We start from the raw sequence: 19168 nt of genomic DNA, 5'->3' as shown, positions 1-19168 counted from the left end.
CCTTAGCTGTTCGTGTAGCTGAGACACCGCGGTAGGACTGTCGAAGCCCGGCCATTCCTTCCGGTGACCTTTGAGATGGGTGTGAAGATGGGTGGGTGCCACAGCACGCCCGTAGGGCTTGCAAATCAGCACCTTATATTCTGGAAGATAACAAAATCGCTCCATCCCTACTCCTATTATTGATCAGATGAGGCTTCAGGACGGAGAAGAATGATCGCTTTAGTAGACAGGCGGTCGACTGGCTGTCTAGTTGGCATAGGATAGAGTCTATAATAGAGAAGTAATGTAAGTGATAGAAAAGAAAAGGCGTCCTTACGATTTTGGTTATTTCAAATCCATATGGTGGATTTATTGGATGATCAACAATAAGAACGAACGCGTCGCGTCACGGCTCCGTCTAAGAGGCATACAGGTGGGGCGCGGAGGGATCTAGGACCAATGGGTGCATAGAGAAGTCCGGACCCTGGGCACGGTCCTTTGAGGCATTATGGATCAGGGTGTATGGAGAATTTTGCAAGGATATATAGACGGAGAGAGCTCAGTAGTTGATATAGCAGAACATACCTGTTTATCATAACGTTCCATATTACACTGACGTCATGAAGAATGTCTGGCACTTAGTGTTGTTTGTCAATCGTAAACAACAAGCGAGTGCCCCATCTGCTCACAAAAACAAATGGCTATCGAAGTGCCAGACGACCAAAGAACAATAACACGTAGCAGTCGACGTCCTTCGAAAATAAGTCAGATCATTGATGATCTTCAAAAACAGAAGTTGTGTCACGTTGACGTCATTATGACCGCGTTCACCCTTCACATTTGCTTCACTAGAAACGCTGGAATAGCAGGAGTGATATCTGTCGAATAGGGAAATTACCGTACGAACTAGGAACGTATGATCCAGGAAAGAAAGGACAACTTTGGCATTCTAGATACACTGGCGAAAACCACCTTTATAATTGGCAGTTTAGGGAACGCAGCGTGCCTTCCTGAAGATCAGCGACGGCAGATTTTACCGTAATTAAACCTCTCCATTGAACACTTTCCCGCAGTACTGAAATAAACAGTAGCAGCAGCAACACAAATCGGAAGCTGCTATATTTTAACGAAATCATGGACGAGAAGGATGAAGCCGACAAAGGCAGATTTCAGAATGAGCGTGGACTACCTTATGGCCCAAAACCCATACACCAGAACCAGGCGATGTTTGATACATCTCAAGATGGCGAGCTGGAGCAAAGCGAGACAGAAATTCGCCAAGGACGGGGGCATGGAGTGAACGTGTCGCATGCTCCATCGTGCGAACAAGATCAAAAACATAAACACGACGACACAAATCATGGGAAGCAGGACGATGGGGAACGAGAAGTCACCGATCCTGTTACACATCTTCCAGTGATGATACATGACTTTACAAGCCAGGAACTCAAAAACGCTCTTGAGAATATACCCCTAACTGGTAGCCAACAGCTGCGATCGAGTAAAGTTGGAGGGAAGAGCAAGATCCAGTCACATAAAACGACGGAGGGCGAAGAAGCGCATGCTGGTATGGAGAGACTATTTGCTCCAGGCGACGAGTATGCGAAAACTGAGTTGATCAGGACATTCCGATTCGCTGTCAACGTCGGAATAGGAGTTATTCTCTTGATCATGGCACTGATTCCTTTTTTTGTACATCTCTTCGACCTCAGCAAAGAGTTATCGAGTTCTGATAAGGTCAGTCGAAGACCATGGGCTGATGCCGTGTTGGCGACAATTATTTTGGAAGCAGTTGTGCTCGTCTTCGGGGTCTGGAGTTTTCGTCGTTGGGTAGAAAACAAACTTGATGGCTTCTGGGTGGACCAGGCTTGGAAAGGCGAAGGGCAGAGTGAAAGGGAGAAAGCAGATGCCAATACACCTGAGTCGACACAATGGCTCAATTCTCTCCTGGCGTCAATATGGCCACTGGTCAATCCGGAGCTTTTCGCTAGCTTGGCAGATACTCTCGAGGATTCCATGCAAGCCAGCCTACCGAAACTGGTAAATATGATAAACGTTGAAGACCTAGGTCAAGGAAGCGAAGCACCTCGCATCTTGGGGGTACGATGGCTTCCATCTGATGCAACTGGCTGCTCGGTCTCGGGCAGTGGGAAGCTTCACGGAGGAGGCGACTCCCAAGGAAGCACGGAATATGAAGATAGCAACAGTCAGCAGGAGAACCAAAAGCCCAGCCAGTACACCAACGACGGGCCTCAAAAGGAGCAAGAACAGAACCTTATGAAAGTCGTGGAAGCCGAGGAAGGAGACTTTGTCAGTCTCGAGATTGCCTTTGCGTACAGAGCGAGGCCTGCAGGAAGAAAATTGAGTACGATGGCTAAGAATGCTCACCTTTTTCTGGCCATTTATTTACCGACAGGTATACGTCTTCGTAAGTATTTCCTTTTTCTCATTTTGAGGGACCCGTGACCTCTTTCAGCAATGACCATATGGATTGGGACGTATTGGAAAGTGCAAGATACGTACCATTATTTTTTCCCTACTTCTCGTACCATGGAACTTTGAACGTCCTTGTATTTGATAAATAGAAGCTGACGATCTCTTCTCTAGCCATCTGGGTTGAAATACGGGGCATCGTTGGGATGCTCCGCCTCCGACTCCAACTCACACCCGATCCTCCCTTCCTCGCTCAAAGTACTTTTACTTTAATGGGACAACCAAAGGTCGACCTATCTTGCATGCCCGTGTTCAAGCATGGGCTTAACATCATGAATCTCCCGATTATTTCCAGCTTCATTCAGACTTCGGTAGACACCGCAATAGCCGACTATGTCGCTCCCAAGAGCTTGACGCTAGATCTCAAGGACATCATCATGGCTGAGGACTTCAAGAAAGACACAAGCGCTCATGGTGTGGTTGTCGTTCGGATCAAACGAGCCACAGGATTCAAGGGAAGTGCTACAGGCTTGTTTAGACTGAAGAAAGGGTCTGTGGATCCGTATGTCTCCCTCAGCTGGACCAAGTTTGGAAAGTCTGCGTGGGCGACCAGGGTGATTGTATCGGAAATGGAGCCGATCTGGGACGAGACTGGCTTTATTATCATCGGCCCCAAGGAACTGAATGCACAGGAAAGACTTAGTGAGAATTCTATGACTCTCCCATTGTGTGTTTGAGGTCTAACGTACTTTGACAGGAGTGCAGTTATGGGACGCCAACCAGACTGCAGCTAACAATGATCTCGGCTTTATAGATATTGGGCTCAACGAGGTCATGCAAACCCCCCGCACGAATGGAAAGATGTGGGATCGACGAGACGCGTTGCACAAACCCAGCACCGAAAGGGATATACCATGCATTCTGGATTGGAGCGTGGGATATTTTTCTAAAAGAAGAATTTCACCAACTCAGATTGCCTCACAGACCGATCATCAGGGTGTTAAAAACGTCGATTATATCAAGGACAAGACAGTAGAAGGGGCACCAAAGAAGCTTCCAAAAGCAAGCAGAGACGAATCTCATGAGATTCAACAACAGAAAGTGCAAGACCTCAAGGTAAAAACCATTGAACCGGAGTCAATTCTTCTTTCTACTCACGGATCCTGCATAGGCCAAAGAAGATGAGATATTCATCTCATCTCCACCCTCCCCTGATTATTACAGCGGCATATTTGCAATTCAGATTCATCAGATCCTTGGTCTTGGATTTAAAAAAGTGAAGAGGAACCAAGGGGACGGCGTTGGTGAAGACGATGACCAAGCAGAAGGTGATGACCTGCTCAGCAGCTATTGCACCGTTATATTGAATCACCAGAAAATCTTCAAGACACGGACGAAACCTAAAAGTGCAAAACCATCTGTATGTCTCTTTTCTTTATGATCCTATTCCGGTCGTCCCTTTTGCAGATTTTTTGCGACTGTTGCATACGGTAAAACCATCAATGTACAGATATTGGCCTTACTTGGAGTCTTTTTCACAGGAGCTTTTCATTCTTGGAACATAAGTGCTGTTATTTATTCACGTGTGATGCTGAAACTGACTTGGCCGCAGTTTAACGTTGGAGCAGAAAGATTCATCCGCGACTGGCGGACAGCAGAGGTGATACTTTCAGTGCGTGATCTTCGGATGCATGAACACGACCCTTTGGTCGGAATTGTTGTCTTGCCGCTTGCAGAGATCTTCAAGCAAAGATCTCAAATCAATGATTATTTCTCATTATCCGGCGGTATTGGTAAGTCTACCTTAATCCGGGATAGATTCGGTCCGACTAAACTACGACTGTAGGGCGTGGTCGCGTTCGTATCTCGATGGTGTTTCGGTCGATACAGTTACAAGTACCTAGAGAACTCCTAGGTTGGGAATACGGCACTCTCCAGATTACGTCCGATATTAACTCAAATGACTTGCCCAACCATTATAAGGGACTTGGATTGAAACTGCATACTTCATTTCAGAGCGACCGAATGAGGGTACAGCTTAATTGCTGGAGTGGTCGTCAAGGTCAGCCAGTTGAACTGGCGGTACAGCGTCGTTACTGCTCCAGTCTTGTTATTCAGTTTGTGGAAAACATTCATATCCACCATCATATTCCAGCATTTGCTATTCTGTGGCTCAAAGACATACCCGATGATGAGGAGAAGACGGTGACCTTGCCAGTGTGGAAAGGTGACCTCAAGCGAGCAGAGGCTAACTGTGGACTGGAGAATGGCGACAAACTCGGGCATATAGAAGTGCATCTCAAATTCCGGCCCGGCATCAGCGACCATCACAAGAAGCTTGCCTCTAAAGACAGGAATCTAGAGGACGTTATGGAAGTCCTTTGCATCGCAAACGACAACAAAATCAAGGTTTCTTTAGAGGAAGCCGCCTTCGACAATGATAACATCTCAAACCATGAAGATGGCCATCAACATGATCAGCCACAGACGGCTAGCAAGGAGCATGAAGGCAAGCTACATCGAACAACTCGTAAAGTTATGCAGTGGAAGGTCGGTCTATCTTCCAATCTTCAAGTAATTGCCGGAGCTAATATTTATCAGAGTGCTCACACAGCGCAGTGATCAAGACACAATGTCGAAGACGCTTGGGGGCCGTATATCAACCCATTTCCAGTATCGTTTCCCAGTATCATGAACAGGATCCAAATTTCGTGACCGATGCTTGAGACAAACGCCACGAGGTTGGCGAATCGAAACCGCGTATACCCTGGATGTTTTCTGGCCATGACGTCAGGGACTGGATCCAGAAGGCCTGTGATATCGCAAGCTCCGAGCTCACGCCGAAGACGACAAGTGTGTACGCGGTGCACGAGAGATCGTGGTCGACGTACTCGTAGAGTGCCCGCGGCTGAGAACCTTGTGACGGGAGCTAAGGAGGAAGGTTGGCGATGCGTTCAACAGCGTGTCGAGCGTTCTGGGAGGTTGTGGTGAAGGTAAGGAAGGTAAGCAAAACGCTGCCACGCTGCCCGGCACAGCGGAGGCTGCGCTGGACTTTGCGGAGGCATCACAACAGTTTCAAAGCCGTGCACCATGAGGGCAGCCTAACGCCTACAACGGCAACAGGCCACGGCAGGCCTTGACAAGGCTCTAAGTTCGTTTTCAGGTAGTGGGACGCTCTACATGTACATAGAAGAATATATAGTTGCAGTAGACTGCATATCGCTCAGCGATGGGTCGGGGTAAATGATTTCACACACACACAACACACACCCTAACCACCCTAACACCCGAGAACAAAGGATGGCAGTGAGTGAGGGAGGGTCGAACGGTGGCACAAAGAATCAATAGGCTCGCAAGCCCCTCTATTCTCTAAGCTGAACCTCGCGAACTATTCGATTCACTTCTGATTCAGAGAGGGTCAGAGGGTGCCATAAATCGTGTTTAGGTTCGCAAGTCCCTTTGGTCTCTAGGGTGGGCGTCGCGAACGATTTCATTCACTTCCGATTCAGGAGGGGCCGGGTGGTGGCATCAATCATTGAGAGGTCCGCGAGTCCCTTTGTGCTTTGAGGAAGGCGTCGCGAACTGTTCTATCGACTTCCGATGTAGGGGGGCCATATGGCGACAAGAATAATCACAAAGAATCAAGAGGTTCGCAAGTCTTATTGTTCTCTAGGGTGGATGTCGTGAGATGTTCCTCTTCGCGATGCTCTCAAGAGCCATGATCGATACCTGAATTCGGAAATCATTGGTAGGGATGCCTAAATACCCCTCGAGATGATTGATTTACTAATAACCTCGTAAACATATTTCTCCCCTCGCGAGGCGAATCCTACTCGCAAGTCTAGTCATCATCGATCATGATATACCGTCGGCGCTTCTTCGTAGGCTCCTTAGAATCGTCGTCTACCACGACGTCATCCCGTCGCTTCTACGATCTCGGCGAAGGGGGAGGGAGAGGCGGCGCCGCAAGCCTAAGGAAATTATGCCACTCGCGGCTAACGGCGCGGAATCGGAGCCGCCGGCTCTCGATCACCCCTAGCGCCTCCTAGATCATCCGCGCGTACGTGGTCCCTGCGACCCACGAAGTATGCGCCGCCTGCTCATCTGCAATGTTCTGCTCGAGCCTATAGTCCTGCTTAAACCTACCGCTCGCGAGGTGCATCCGCGAGATCCCGATCACTATATGCCGGTATATCGGTACGTTGATCGCGACCTGCAGATGCGTTGCGAACTCCCTTGGAGTATAACTCCAAGGGAGTCTGGAGGCCAGTGGCTCGACCCTCGCGGCCAGAGGAACGGCGATCGTTTAAGCGGCTGTGGTATCTCCGCCGCGAGCATCGTTGCGTGCTCGAGGAACGGAAGCACGAGCCAGAGGTAGTAGACAAGGATCGCGCTAAGCTCCTGCGGGAGGTAGCAGTGGATGATCCGGATCGAGTTCGTGACGTTCTGCGCCTTGTGGTACGCGGTGACGACTGCGATAAGCCCGTTCTCAATAAAGAGGTTGCGGTGCCGCCCCTCTGGCGTGTTACGGTGCCAGAGGGAGATAACCTCCGTCGCTCGCGCGGGTTGGCCCCCCGTAAGGTGGATCGCGAGGAGGAGCCGCTGGAGGAACCGATCGACCATCTCGCGGTAGGCGTCGACGGCCGCCTTCTGGAACCCGACCTGCGAGTCTGACCGCCGGACGGAGATAAACTCGTCGCGAAGCGTATCGCTCGCAAGTACACGGTCGAGTAGCCAGCGCTCGCCTGTGGTTGGGAGTACTGCGCGGTTCCGCGGATCGGAGAGGAAATTCCACCCCCGCGAGTTGTTGATTGGGTCGTCCGTAAGCTGGGAGAGGGGGAGCGTTGGGATAATTCCCTTGTGGGTCTCACTACTAGAATCCTCGTCCTCGCGAAGGAGGAAGAGCTGCTCGAGGTCCCACTGTGCGAGCTCGACCTGCGTCTGGACGAAGCGCCGGAGGCCCGACATCGTAAGGTGGACCTCACGGAAGTTAAGGCTCTGACGGTCGTCCGACCAGATCAGGTGCCCAAGGCCCGTCGATGACGTCTGGACTTTTTCCCATACGCGCGAAGCCGTGTGATCCAGTGGAAGGGCGCGCGGACCCCAAACGCGAGGAAGCGCTCACGCATCTCATCAAGAACCTCCCCTGGGTACGCGACCTGGCCGTCGTCGACGAGCTGGATCGCCTGCTGCGCGACGAGGAGCTGTGCCATCTTGACCATCGCGGAGAGGAACGGTGTATAGTTCGACGGGTCGCGGTAGGTCTGGTTCTCCGCATCGACGCCAAGGGCCGCAAGGAACCCAACGACCGCGCTCTCATAGATATCCCCATTAAGCTCGTGGTCAAGTAGCGCGATCGAGAGCTCGAGGCAGGCCCGATCAAGCTGATCGTGTAGGCCTGTGATGTCTGCCTCTAGCTGCGGATCGATCCGCGTCTCAGCATCTATATAGGGCTGGAGGGGTTCGCGAGAAGCCTCACGCTCGCGGAGAATGATGAGCCGGGTATGTTCCTCAAGGCGATCGAGCGCTGCGAGCTGTCGGTTCGTAAGTTGATGCCGGAGCTTAATCGGCTGACTAGGCCGCGAGGTTCGGTAGACAAAGCTAATAAGGCGGACCCACACCCCCTGATAGCGACGGAAGGTCGTAGGCTGGAGGTGGATATGGATCGGCCGGTTCCATATCCCTTCCCCCCGCCGGCGGAACGTATTGATGCGAACCTATCGCACCGATTTAGCAAGGCGGTTCCTCTGGTGAGGGTCGACCGTTCGCGAGCATCGACTATGACTGCGACTACACCCTACGCGAGTATTCTAAGTACCTGGTCAAATTCGTTGATCCGGTTCGAGTGGAGGCTATCAAGTGCCGCCTTGCTAATGCGCCGGACGCTACTCGCGATGGCTATTAGGACTGGCTCTGTGATAGGGTCAGGGCCCGCGGCGAGGCCCGCGATGGCCGTAAAGGAGTGGCCGCCGATGATCTCGGGCCACCGCGTGCGCCGGAGCCACGGCGTAGTCTTATCCGCGCCTGTCTCGCGGTCGATCGGCGCGAGCTGATCGTCCGCCTCCACGAGCGCGCTAGCCCGCTCGATCGCCCGGTTGACCTCGACGCGCATCGTATCCGCTGGCGTTAGGTTGAGCTCCGCCCACGTCCGTCGTCGGGGCTCTACGGGCGTCACGACGAAGAAGGTCGCGGCCCCCTTCACGTTGGTAAAGACGCGCTGGCAGGTGACGGGCCGTGGGCGTCGCTCCCCCGGATGGTGGCCGCCGGCCGCCCCCCTACGGGCCGCGGGGGCGCCCTCCCGTGCACCGCCCGTCGGTGCTTCCGGATCGTGTCGAGGCCAGTCGCCGCGACCGACTCGCAGCCGGGCTCCGGGCAGCCGTACCCGCGATGCGTTGGGATGCCAGGGATCGGCGGGTGCGTCGGGGCCGGCGTCGCAAAGGGCTCGCGTGCTGGGTCCCACGGACGACGGTCCCACGCGGCCGCGCGGGCCTCCCGGCGGAGGGCGTGGGTCCTCGCGGTCGGGTGGGCCTTGTGGTGGTCGCGGAGGTGGCCCTCGATCCAGTGTGGATTCACACCCATCTCGCAGGGCCGGCAGATCCATACGCGGAGGGGTTCGTAGAAGGTGAAGAGGTCCATCTCTCGAGGAGGACGCGCAATCTCTACGTATAGCAAGGTGAGGCGAGGGGATCGATCCTCGTTCGCGTACGCTATCGATCATGTCAATTCAGCCATCTCGCACGTTCGATTAGAATCGAGGTCGGACGATCGTACCTTCGCGATAGGGAGGAAGGATCGGATTTCTAGTCAATCGTCACGATAGGATCGAAGGAGGGGAGGAGGAGGAGAGGAGGGAAGTGTCGGCGACGACGACCTGTTCGTCGTCTCCCGCTCCCTCCCTCGATCGATCCGACGCGACGCGTCGCGCGCGCGCGGTCTCGGATGATGTGAGGGATCACCGCGAGGGTATCTGCTGCATGGATGGATCCCCTCGGGGCACGCACGACGGGCGGGCCCGTCCAGGGCGGGGGGACGCGGGGCCGCGCCGCGGCCCCGGGGGGCATGGTAGAACACAAGGGATACACGTCAGAGAACTAAGAGAGGTAGGACATAGTAAGGCAGTGAATCTGCATTTTTCAATATATTTCTCTTCTTCCTGACGAAGCAGGAGTATCATTAGCAGTTCCCATATTTCAAATCAACTTTCTAAGAATGCTGACAAGTTGTCGTTATAGGAATTGAAACGTGCACAAAACGCAACGAACCGTGTATCTTGATCGGGCACCAAATTAGATCCGTATTTCTACCTTTCATGACTTTTAGATTTCTTTGAAGCATTTTTCTTTTGCCAAGTTCCCAGCAAACTCCATCGCCTCTTTTTAAACTTCTGTTCACTAATACCCCGTGTTATGTCTTGCCATTGAGTCAAAACTCTGTCAATGTGATCTTGACCTATATTGGTAGTTTCTTTCGAACCTTGGCTAAGAAGCTCCATCTCAAAAGTTGTATATTTTCTCGTTGATAGGGATCTGGATATCTCGATATCAATCCCTTTGAGTGGGTAGACAATAACGGAAGTTAAACCTGTAAGAGACAAGTCAGATTTGGGGCCAATGTATAGCTATTCTATTATAAGTTCCTTTACCAGATATAACTTTCGTAATACACGAAAGAGTTTGAATGCTCAGATTTGAGATTGCATTGGAAACGTTCAAATGATTTGAATTTCGCGTAGTACGGCAAATCAGACTCGAAGCACCATCATATACGCCGAAAGCTAATCCCTTTGGAGCTATCAGTTGCTGGCTTAACAAGCCGGAGGAATGTTTGTTCTTTACCTTGCCACCTATTTCGAGCCCACTTCTTAGGCCATCGATGGATTCCTGACGTCGGATATTTTGATCACCCCAGATCCTTGGAGCATTGTGGAGGCCTCGTGTGGCAGCAACGCCAATGTCAATCGGAGCTCGTATCAAAGCCACAGAAGCCCTTCCAATACCTTTCAGACTCGCAGCGGTGGCAGATCGCTTTCCTGAGCAAGTAGAATTTCTCTCAAATATAAGTCTCATGAGTTCTTTGGTCGCACCGCTGAGATCTTCGAACCCTTTAATCACTTCTGTTGTTGAATCAATGATAGCTAGAATAAAACCTGAAAAAGGATCTCGGGGTCCAATATTTAAATCATACTTGCAAGCTCGAAGCCTAGATGGAGTGAGTTAGCACACTAGGTACAGTGCAACCGCGACAGGGCAAGATAGATGTACAGTTCGAGCTTTTCCAGGTCAAGTAAGTCTCTGTCCATCAAGATTGCCGCCGCACCGGAGCTCAGGCGGATGTCGGTTTTTTGAATTTTCCAAACCGCGGCTTGACTATTAGCAATAGAACAGTTCAACCGGGATTGTAGGAGTTGGTCATGAAAGGAAGCGACTCCGGCATCAATGCCGTTCTCTCGGTCGATTTGCGTCCCAGCTACTCTCGCTCTTTCAACGATTGTTGGTTCAAGGGCTTTCCGAATGGCTGTCGCAAGGTTGGCAGCAGTCAACTGTCGGAACGGTATAGGCTCAGGACCTATCTCCGCTTTAGCCACCATTTTACCCCAAAAGGTCTGATCTCCAAAAAAGGGAACGACAACAGATGGCTTTCCAGCAGCCATGGCAGCAGCAGTGGTTCCGGCACCGCCGTGGTGAACAACACAAGAAACTTTCTTGAAAATCCAATCATGGGGACAATTCCCTATAATATAGACATTTGAAGGAATTGGTATGTCTTCACTGCCCAGTTGTCCCCAGCCCTGCGAGATAACAGCTCTTACCCCAGCCAGTCGCGTCGCTTCGATTAGAAGAGCCGTTAACATTTTGGGTTCGTCCACAATGATAGAACCGAAACCAATATATATTACTGGCTTTTCTTTCAAAAATGTTTCCAGGGCGCTACCTGGAGTAAACTTATTGTAAGATAATGGCAGAAAATAAAATCCTGACACATATATATGCGGGTCCCAGTCTTTAGGCTTAGCTATCAAAGTTGGTGACCTGCAAGGCATTAGCAAGAACATTCAACTTTAATCGAATAGAACACCTACCAGCAGTATGTGTACGGAATCCGCAGTTGGGATGTTAGCATTGGACCTGATGCTCTGTCTAGAGGCTTAAGGCCCAAAACTTTGCTCCTGAACAAATTGATAACATCTCCCAGCCCTTCCCACGTAAGCATTTCGACGAAGATGTAGGAGAGGTAATTGATAACGTTCGCGTCAGAAGAGGATGGATGTATATTCGCCAGCGGATGAGGAAAGGCTTGGGTTGGAGACCATGGCATTCTGCCCTATATTAAAATTCCGCATCCGAAAGTAAGAGGCCTGGTTTTCTCACGTAAACATAAGGTGCAAGGGTATGCCTAGCTTCTCAGCGCAATGCACATGCGCGAAGGATGGAGGATTGGCGATGATAGCATTTGCAAAGAAAGGCGCTGGCCTATCGCTGCCAGTGTCACTAACATCACCACTTGCTTCGAGGCTCTGGAAACAGGATCGCCAACAGCCATCGAGAATTTGTCGAATAGCCGCTCTATTTTGTTGAATTTCCCCGTTTCGGATACTGTCGATGCCGGGCAGTAATCCAGGGTTTTTCACCATGTACGCCATGAGTTTCTTCGGATCGCCTCCTATGTTAAAAAATTCAAGCCCATGACTTTCAACAAATTCTTTGAAAGTCTCATGGGTCGCGATTCGGACGCGGTGCCCTGAATGCTCCAAAGCCATTCCCAGAGCAATAAAGGGTTGGATGTCCCCGCGAGACCCAACGACTTGGATCACTATGTTCATATACGGTACTCTTGGACAATCTCTATTATCCGCTTCAGAGTTTCGCGCTTGATATATTGGAAAATGACGAAGGGGCGTGATAGAAGAGGGGCACTTTTTCTGATCTTCGACATCAATATTAACTTGTCCGTCATCTTATATTTGGTCAGTACTCGTGAACACAAATAATGTTGCGCTGTAGAGCATACCAGAAAGTCGAGTCCGAGCTCCAAGGCTATCTATCTGGTGGCGCATTCCGAGCAACATTTCGTGAGGTGGAATTATCTTGGAATTATCTTAAAGTGCAGATAGTGGGTATGTAATCACCCTGTCGAGTGATTTAGAATGTTTTCAGCCATTAGAACAGTTATATATATTTCTTGGAAAACAAAACCGCATCTCAACGGCTACTGTGGAGACTAGTGGGAATGAGATGATTTTAAGAAAATAATGACGTAAGGAACTATTGTCAATACTTAGATCTTCAGATAATGAGAGGCGATTGCAGTCCTGGCAAAGGCAGTTCGGTGATATGGAATAAGATTACTGAATGAAGTTACAGTTTCTCCTTATGAGCGAGGCTACAATACAATTACAAAGAATGTTACGTGCAGAATTTTAGTTATAAACATATGGAGCTGTCTAGATTCAGTCCAAAGCGTTCCAATTTGGCTTCAACGTGGAACCATCGCTGTCACCGATTTTAGACCATATCCCGTTCGTTTTATTATATAATTATTTGAATTGAATGAGGATTTTATAGTCTTGCCGTTTGAGCTGCTAAACCGGATGCGGCAAATTGATGCGGAAACATTTTCCCCCCAAAGGTAGAACAGTACCGCTGGCGCAAGAATGTGTTAGTCAGGAAGTGGTACTCGTATTCCGAGGGAACGGTCGGTCTGGATTTCAGTCCGGTGTTTCGAATGACGGCGGAGTGATATCATCGGGGTTACAAGTAGTAATCAGTGACGATCAGCCTTGTTACCTTAAGAAAAACCCGAAGCGAGGCGACATAGCTTCCCCAGGTTACTTTCAAAGCGGAGCATACAAAGCACCAGCCCAAAACAGAACTGTGATTCCAACAAGATTTTCCAAATTAAGACTAGCTTCGGAGGACTTGAAGTTTGTGTTAAGTCACTTAATTACCATACACACACTCGTATCTCACACACACTCGTATCACACCCACACTCGTATCACACACACACTGTATCACACACACACTCGTATCTGTTTGGCTCCATCTATGACGACGCACATCTTTTACTGAACTGCGATTTTATCTAGTCACCGCTGCGTTATAATTATTTGGTTGAACTCCAGAGAAATGACGTAATTCTATTTACCAGAGTTGGCTGGGTTCTTGGTAAAATGTTTCCACATGTATTTTCTTATCTTAGATTAGCTCAAAGAGCATATAGGTCATGTCGTCAATATGCTGAGATACATGTTGTGAAAAGAAGAACTACCGTGATAGGTGTCGTCACAACAACGTCCACAGATACACTTTTGATCGATTCGAGAACGGTCTATTGTGATTTAAGTTGTCCCTATTACTAAAGATAATTCTTAAAGCTGCCAGCTTATCGACATACGACTACTTAAGTTGAATTCCTTTTCAGTATAAGTGTGTTGATTATATACGTCAAAGGAATATATCAGAACAACTTTTATACTCAATTTCAACCTGAGAGATAACCAAAGAAAAGTCATACTATCCCTGCTGATTTTTTTCTCTGTGAACACCTTGTTTCCATTCAATCCTCGTCTCGCTCTCGATTCGCGACTCTATCGTGATTCAATCTCGTCTTGTAATGGATATCATTCGTGAAGCGCCTATTGGCCAAGTCATTAGATGGATGACGCGTAATAAAGTACTCCAATATCCAGAGGAGAGAACTGATTTCGTGCTGCCATTGCAGTATCAAAGACTTTTGAAGCTCGCGGAAGAGACAACATCGCAAGAATGCGGTGCATCTCATTCAACTTCAAGAACCTCTGAAGTTATTCAAATCGACGAAGTATCGCAAGCCAGGCTGCTCGCTCATGGAGTTGGCGATCTGGAGAGCCTGGAATTGGCGAGGACGGTGACTACCGCCCGTACCGCGCCTTATGGCGTTGCAAGATTCCAAGCAGAGCAAATATTAGAGATTCAACGCACCAAGTCGATACCTATCATTCCACAGAAAACCGAAGATGGTATAATCCTCGTCGACTGGTATACCAGTGATGATCCGGCAAATCCTCAAAACTGGTCGACATTAAAAAAAAGCTTCGTTATCTTCGTCATTTGCATGTACACCTGGGTTACATATCTGTCAGGATCTCTTTTTGTTTCCGCAGAACCCGGAGTGGAGAAACACTTCGGAGTCAGTGCAATAGCGGCCGAGCTTGGATTAGCGCTTTTTGTGCTTGCCTACGGCGTTGGTCCCTTGATTTTTGGACCTCTCACCGAGATACCGGTAGTTGGGAGGAACCCAGTTTACGTCACTACCTTTGTCATATACTGGGCTTTATCTTTTCCGACTGCAACTGCAAAGAAGTTTGGCGGTTTGTTAGCTCTACGATTTTTTGGAGGCTTGTTCGGCAGTGCTGCGATAGGTATTGGAGGAGCCACAATTGGGGATATGCTTTCCCTGATATACTTCCCCTACGGCCTTGGTTGGTGGATTCTATCTTTTTGGGCAGGACCTGCGATTGGGCCTTCAATTGGAAATTTTCTTGCAGTCGGCAAAGATTGGAGATGGCCACTTTGGGAGATCGTTTGGATATCCTCACCTATGCTTGCTATCATATTATTCATTACACCCGAAACTTCGACGCCAAACATCTTGTTGAGGAGAGCTAATCGACTCCGGAAAGTCACAGGCAATGCAAAGCTCAAAGCTCAAAGCGAGATTGATCAACGAAACTTGACTGCCTCTGACATACTATTCGACGCGTTAATCAAACCGTGTGAGATCACGTTGAAAGATCCTTCGATTCTCTTCGTCAACGTCTATACTGCCTTTTTCTACGCAGTCTATTACACTTTCTTCGAAGTCTTCCCGCTAGTTTTTCCGCCATTTTATGGATTCAATTTCGGGGAAACAGGTCTCGCTTTTTTAGCCTGTTGTGTCGGCGCGATCATTGGGATAATCTCTTACTTTGCATACCTATACTGGTATATGGTCCCCGATAACCTGAAGAAAGGCTTTCGAGAGCAAGAACACCGTCTGGTCCCTGCCATCGTTGGCGCCTTCCTTCTACCGATTGGATTGTTTTTATTCGCCTGGACCTCGAGGTCTTCTATCCATTGGATAGTACCTCTCATTGGCGTAGCAATTTTCACAATTGGAATGTTCTGGATTGTTCAGGGGCTATTTGTTTACATTCCGATCTCTTACCCCAAATATGCAGCTTCTTTGTTCACTGCAAATGACTTGGTCAGATCTGGTTTAGCCGCCGGGTGCATCCTCTTTGCGAGGCCGCTGTTCATCAACTTGGGTGTCCACAAAGGCGTGACTGTTCTTGCAGGCTTGAGCATTATGGGCATTCCTGGAACAATTGTGATGTATGTGTTTGGCAAGAAGCTTCGTGCAAAGTCCAAGTTTGCCCAGAGTTAGATGGCGAACATGGTTGCTTCAGCCGAGGATAGAATGCCTTAAGGAGAAAAGTACTACTATATTAGTTCTAGACGAGATTCAAATATAATATGAATGAAACTTGAATAATTGATCATTGCAATATCTCCTAATGTCAGCCGAAAAATACGTCCACCATTCCAGCACTCTGTATTCTCAACCCCACGGCTCCTGGCGGAATAAATAAATAATCAGAATGCCAAGAATCATCTTTATAAATAGGGACGATTGAGATAGCTTAGCATCAGACCTTTCGTGACCTCAAATTAGAATCATTAGCTGCATTCGGTGCGCGTATACCAGAATTATCGTTTCCAACATCTCCCTCCAACTGTATGTTACTTTACGGAAGCGAAATTTGACATTTGTGATATTTTTGGGCGGCTCGAAAGTGCTGCAGCTCAAGCGTGCGCCGTTTACGCCTTTCAACGTTTTCCTGATTCGGAATCTGCTCAATCAGGGCAACTTGATACTTTGTTAGATGGTCTTCAAATCACAGTTTGCAATATTCCACCTTTTTTTCCAGGAGAAAATTCGCTCTCATGGGTGTATCTTGTGGCGATTTCACGGAGTACAAAAATCGACCACAAAGTGTTCTTCACATCGCGGCTGAACGAGATATTGCCTCGAATTGGATATTGCGATATTCAAGAGTTTTTGAATGCGATAGATTTTAAATTAAATTAAATGGACAATGAAGTTTGGAATACCTACCACACGTTTGCTTATGATGAGGCTCCATTTTACCGAAAAAGAATAGATGAATTCGAATTGTATCGAAAGTCCATCAGTTAATGTAGACATTTATAAGATCTTTATTGGGCAACTGAAATTCGGCCAAGAGATCCAATTAATTTAGAGCAACAAGCACGGACTTCTCGCCAGTTTCTCGCACAATCCTGCCCTCCTTAAGTTTGTAGATTGTTGCCATTGAGAATGGCTTTTCTTTGCCCGAATTAGCACTAGGCAAATTTTCCAATGGTAGATCAAAAAATGGAGGCCCAGTATGCTTCCCACGACCGAACAGGAGAACTACCACGAAGTCATTTTCGGCAATGACCCGAAACAGAGAAAGGATCTGGATGGAAAAGGAAATGTCTGAGAAAGCCTCAGACCGTGACTGACTGCATCTTCACGAGGTGGCCGAGTTCGTGGAAGCTTTTGGTGGACGTTTGAATGTTTGGATGGAAATATCACCACACGGGACAAATACAAAAGAGAGTTAGCAAAAATGGGGGTAGCTAGAATCAGCATCGGGCCCACATTGCAATTTGCAGCAATGTCGGAATTCAAGTAGGCTACAGAGGAAATCTTGAATCGACTGTCTTGACAGATATATTTGTATATCTGATCACAATTTTGAAGTTCATTTAAATTTCGGTAGTCTGTGAAATCTTTTGCACTTTTTAGGCCAAATTGACCCGGACCGGGAGGGGGCCGGGTAGATATGGGACAGTGCAAAGAAAATGAAGGGAATTTTGGGAAAGGGGGATTCGAATTATTCTATTTCTCCGACATGAGTCAAATCTGATCTTATTATCCGTCCAGATATTGTCCCCTTCGTTCTATGAATTGGGGGCGCGTGGGGTATTACTTTCATTGCTTGGAATTACATCAAAATTTCAGCTAGTTAATATTTTTATGCTGAATAATTTCTCAAGGCCTGAACCAGGACGCTTTGAGTTTTGTTCCCAAAAAACACATCTGGAGACTTGTGGAATGTACGTAAAACTTCAAAGTTCAGCGCTAACCCAAAGTGGAAATTTGATGCCCAACCTTTAAGCCTTAATTGGCCAATCTAGATCCTGCAGGCCAGGTGAGCGTTCACAACAGCCACAACATTCCATAGATAGTACAGTCCTTGACGAGGATTACTTTCACGTCATATATGACGCCTTTCCTCTCGAATCGGACATGATCAAAATCTAGGAGCGAGGCTAATACTGTGATTTCTAATGTTGCGGTGAAAATGAATACGTAATATAGATTACGCATGGTCACCATATAATAATATAAAAGCCGGGTGACAGCCTTGACTATCTTTACCAGCGCAGAAGTTTTTGTGCGGCCTTTTTATTCAACTTCATTTAACTTGCCACTTCCATCGAAGTCCGAATCGAAAGTACCAAAATCTTTTCTCGAATGAAGTAATTTCACAATGGATCAGGAACGTCTTTTCACGCCTTTGAAGATTGGCAACTTCGAGATCAACCATCGCATTATCATGCCAACCATGAGTCGGCGACGTGCATCGGATGACCATACTCCCGTTGAGATTATGAAAGAATATTTCAGCCAAAGGGCCGCCGTTCCTGGAACTTTAATCTTTTCTGATACCAACATACCCGCTCCTTGGCTTGGTGGAATCGCTCATTTGCCCGGGCTTTGGAACGATTCTCAGGTCAAAGCTTGGAAGGAGATAACTGAAGAAGTCCATAAAAAAGGATGTTTCATGTTCGCGCAGTTGATGGCAATGGGCCGAGGTGTGGAGCCAGAAACTGTTGAAAAAGAGGAGATCGTTGTGAAAGCACCTAGTCCTATCGGCTTGAGTGAAGCTGTTATGCCAGGTGCGCCGGTGCCTGAAGAATTGACACTCGAAGAAATTCAATTTGCCATCAAGGATTATGTCACTGCAGCTGAAAATGCTATCAAAGCCGGTTTTGATGGAATTGAAATTGCCGCTGATAACGGATTTCTTGTGGACCAGTTTATCCAAGATGTGAGCAATCAGCGCAAGGATAGATACGGCGGCAGCATTGAAAATCGATCACGCTTTGCAGTAGAGCTTACTAAAGCCATCTGTGATGCTATTGGTCCAGAACGTGTCGGCTTCCGTATCAGTCCCTTCAGCAGCTTCTTCGACATGGGAATGAAAGACCCTGTACCTCAATTTTCAGATTTGATCTCCAGGCTCCAGGATCTTGGCATTGCCTTCATTCACGCAATTGAACCGCGGATTAAAGGCGACACTGTTGTTAGTCCTGACTCTCCGAATGCCTCATTGAATTTCATCTATGAAATCTGGAACGGGCCTATTCTGGTCGCTGGAGGCTATTCGCCAGATTCGGCCCGAAATCATGTTAAATTGCACAAGAAAAAAAACATCGCTATCAGTTTCGGTCGCCATTTCCTCGCAAATCCGGACCTCATCTTTCGAATCAAGATCGGCCTCGAGTTGAATCCTTATCATCGCCCGACCTTTTATGCTCAAACAAAAGAAGGCTACATCGACTATCCATTCAGCAAAGAATACTTAGCGACTCAAGACAATGGTGTTAAATGAGTGAATTGAATCGCGAGAATGCTTGGCTGAGCTCTCGAATTTTAGGACTTG

General features: G+C 48.3%; 6 protein-coding genes across 6 annotated transcripts; 3 read left to right on the top strand and 3 right to left on the bottom strand.

The window, feature by feature from the left end:
• Positions 1-1113: 1113 nt before the first annotated feature.
• N7510_010485 (SMP domain-containing protein) lies at positions 1114-5034 on the top strand (the record flags this gene model as incomplete). The annotated part of the gene is made up of 6 exons (XM_056982410.1): positions 1114-2407; positions 2587-3114; positions 3170-3528; positions 3584-3832; positions 4025-4205; positions 4259-5034. 6 exons carry the CDS (start codon positions 1114-1116, stop codon positions 5032-5034), a joined length of 3387 nt encoding a protein of 1128 aa, XP_056830246.1.
• A 1423-nt stretch (positions 5035-6457) lies between these two features.
• Positions 6458-9473, bottom strand: N7510_010484 (uncharacterized protein; the record flags this gene model as incomplete). Its single annotated transcript, XM_056982409.1, has 6 exons — positions 6458-6591; positions 6645-7408; positions 7477-8129; positions 8231-8629; positions 8692-9119; positions 9329-9473. The coding sequence occupies 6 exons, from the start codon at positions 9471-9473 to the stop codon at positions 6458-6460; spliced, it is 2523 nt and encodes an 840-aa protein (XP_056830245.1).
• Positions 9474-10633: 1160 nt separating this feature from the next.
• Positions 10634-11263, bottom strand: N7510_010483 (glycosyltransferase; the record flags this gene model as incomplete). The annotated part of the gene is made up of 1 exon (XM_056982408.1): positions 10634-11263. One exon carries the CDS (start codon positions 11261-11263, stop codon positions 10634-10636), a length of 630 nt encoding a protein of 209 aa, XP_056830244.1.
• Positions 11264-11776: 513 nt separating this feature from the next.
• Positions 11777-12232, bottom strand: N7510_010482 (uncharacterized protein; the record flags this gene model as incomplete). Its single annotated transcript, XM_056982407.1, has 1 exon — positions 11777-12232. The coding sequence occupies one exon, from the start codon at positions 12230-12232 to the stop codon at positions 11777-11779; it is 456 nt and encodes a 151-aa protein (XP_056830243.1).
• A 1793-nt stretch (positions 12233-14025) lies between these two features.
• N7510_010481 (MFS transporter) lies at positions 14026-15816 on the top strand (the record flags this gene model as incomplete). Its single annotated transcript, XM_056982406.1, has 1 exon — positions 14026-15816. The coding sequence occupies one exon, from the start codon at positions 14026-14028 to the stop codon at positions 15814-15816; it is 1791 nt and encodes a 596-aa protein (XP_056830242.1).
• Positions 15817-17992: 2176 nt separating this feature from the next.
• On the top strand, positions 17993-19117 carry N7510_010480 (alkene reductase; the record flags this gene model as incomplete). Its single annotated transcript, XM_056982405.1, has 1 exon — positions 17993-19117. One exon carries the CDS (start codon positions 17993-17995, stop codon positions 19115-19117), a length of 1125 nt encoding a protein of 374 aa, XP_056830241.1.
• Positions 19118-19168: the final 51 nt, after the last annotated feature.

This window comes from Penicillium lagena, assembly GCF_028827675.1.
Source record: "Penicillium lagena strain IBT 129212 chromosome Unknown utg000007l_segment0_segment0, whole genome shotgun sequence".
Lineage (NCBI taxonomy): Eukaryota > Fungi > Ascomycota > Eurotiomycetes > Eurotiales > Aspergillaceae > Penicillium > Penicillium lagena.
This window is presented reverse-complemented; position numbering and strand designations above follow the sequence as displayed.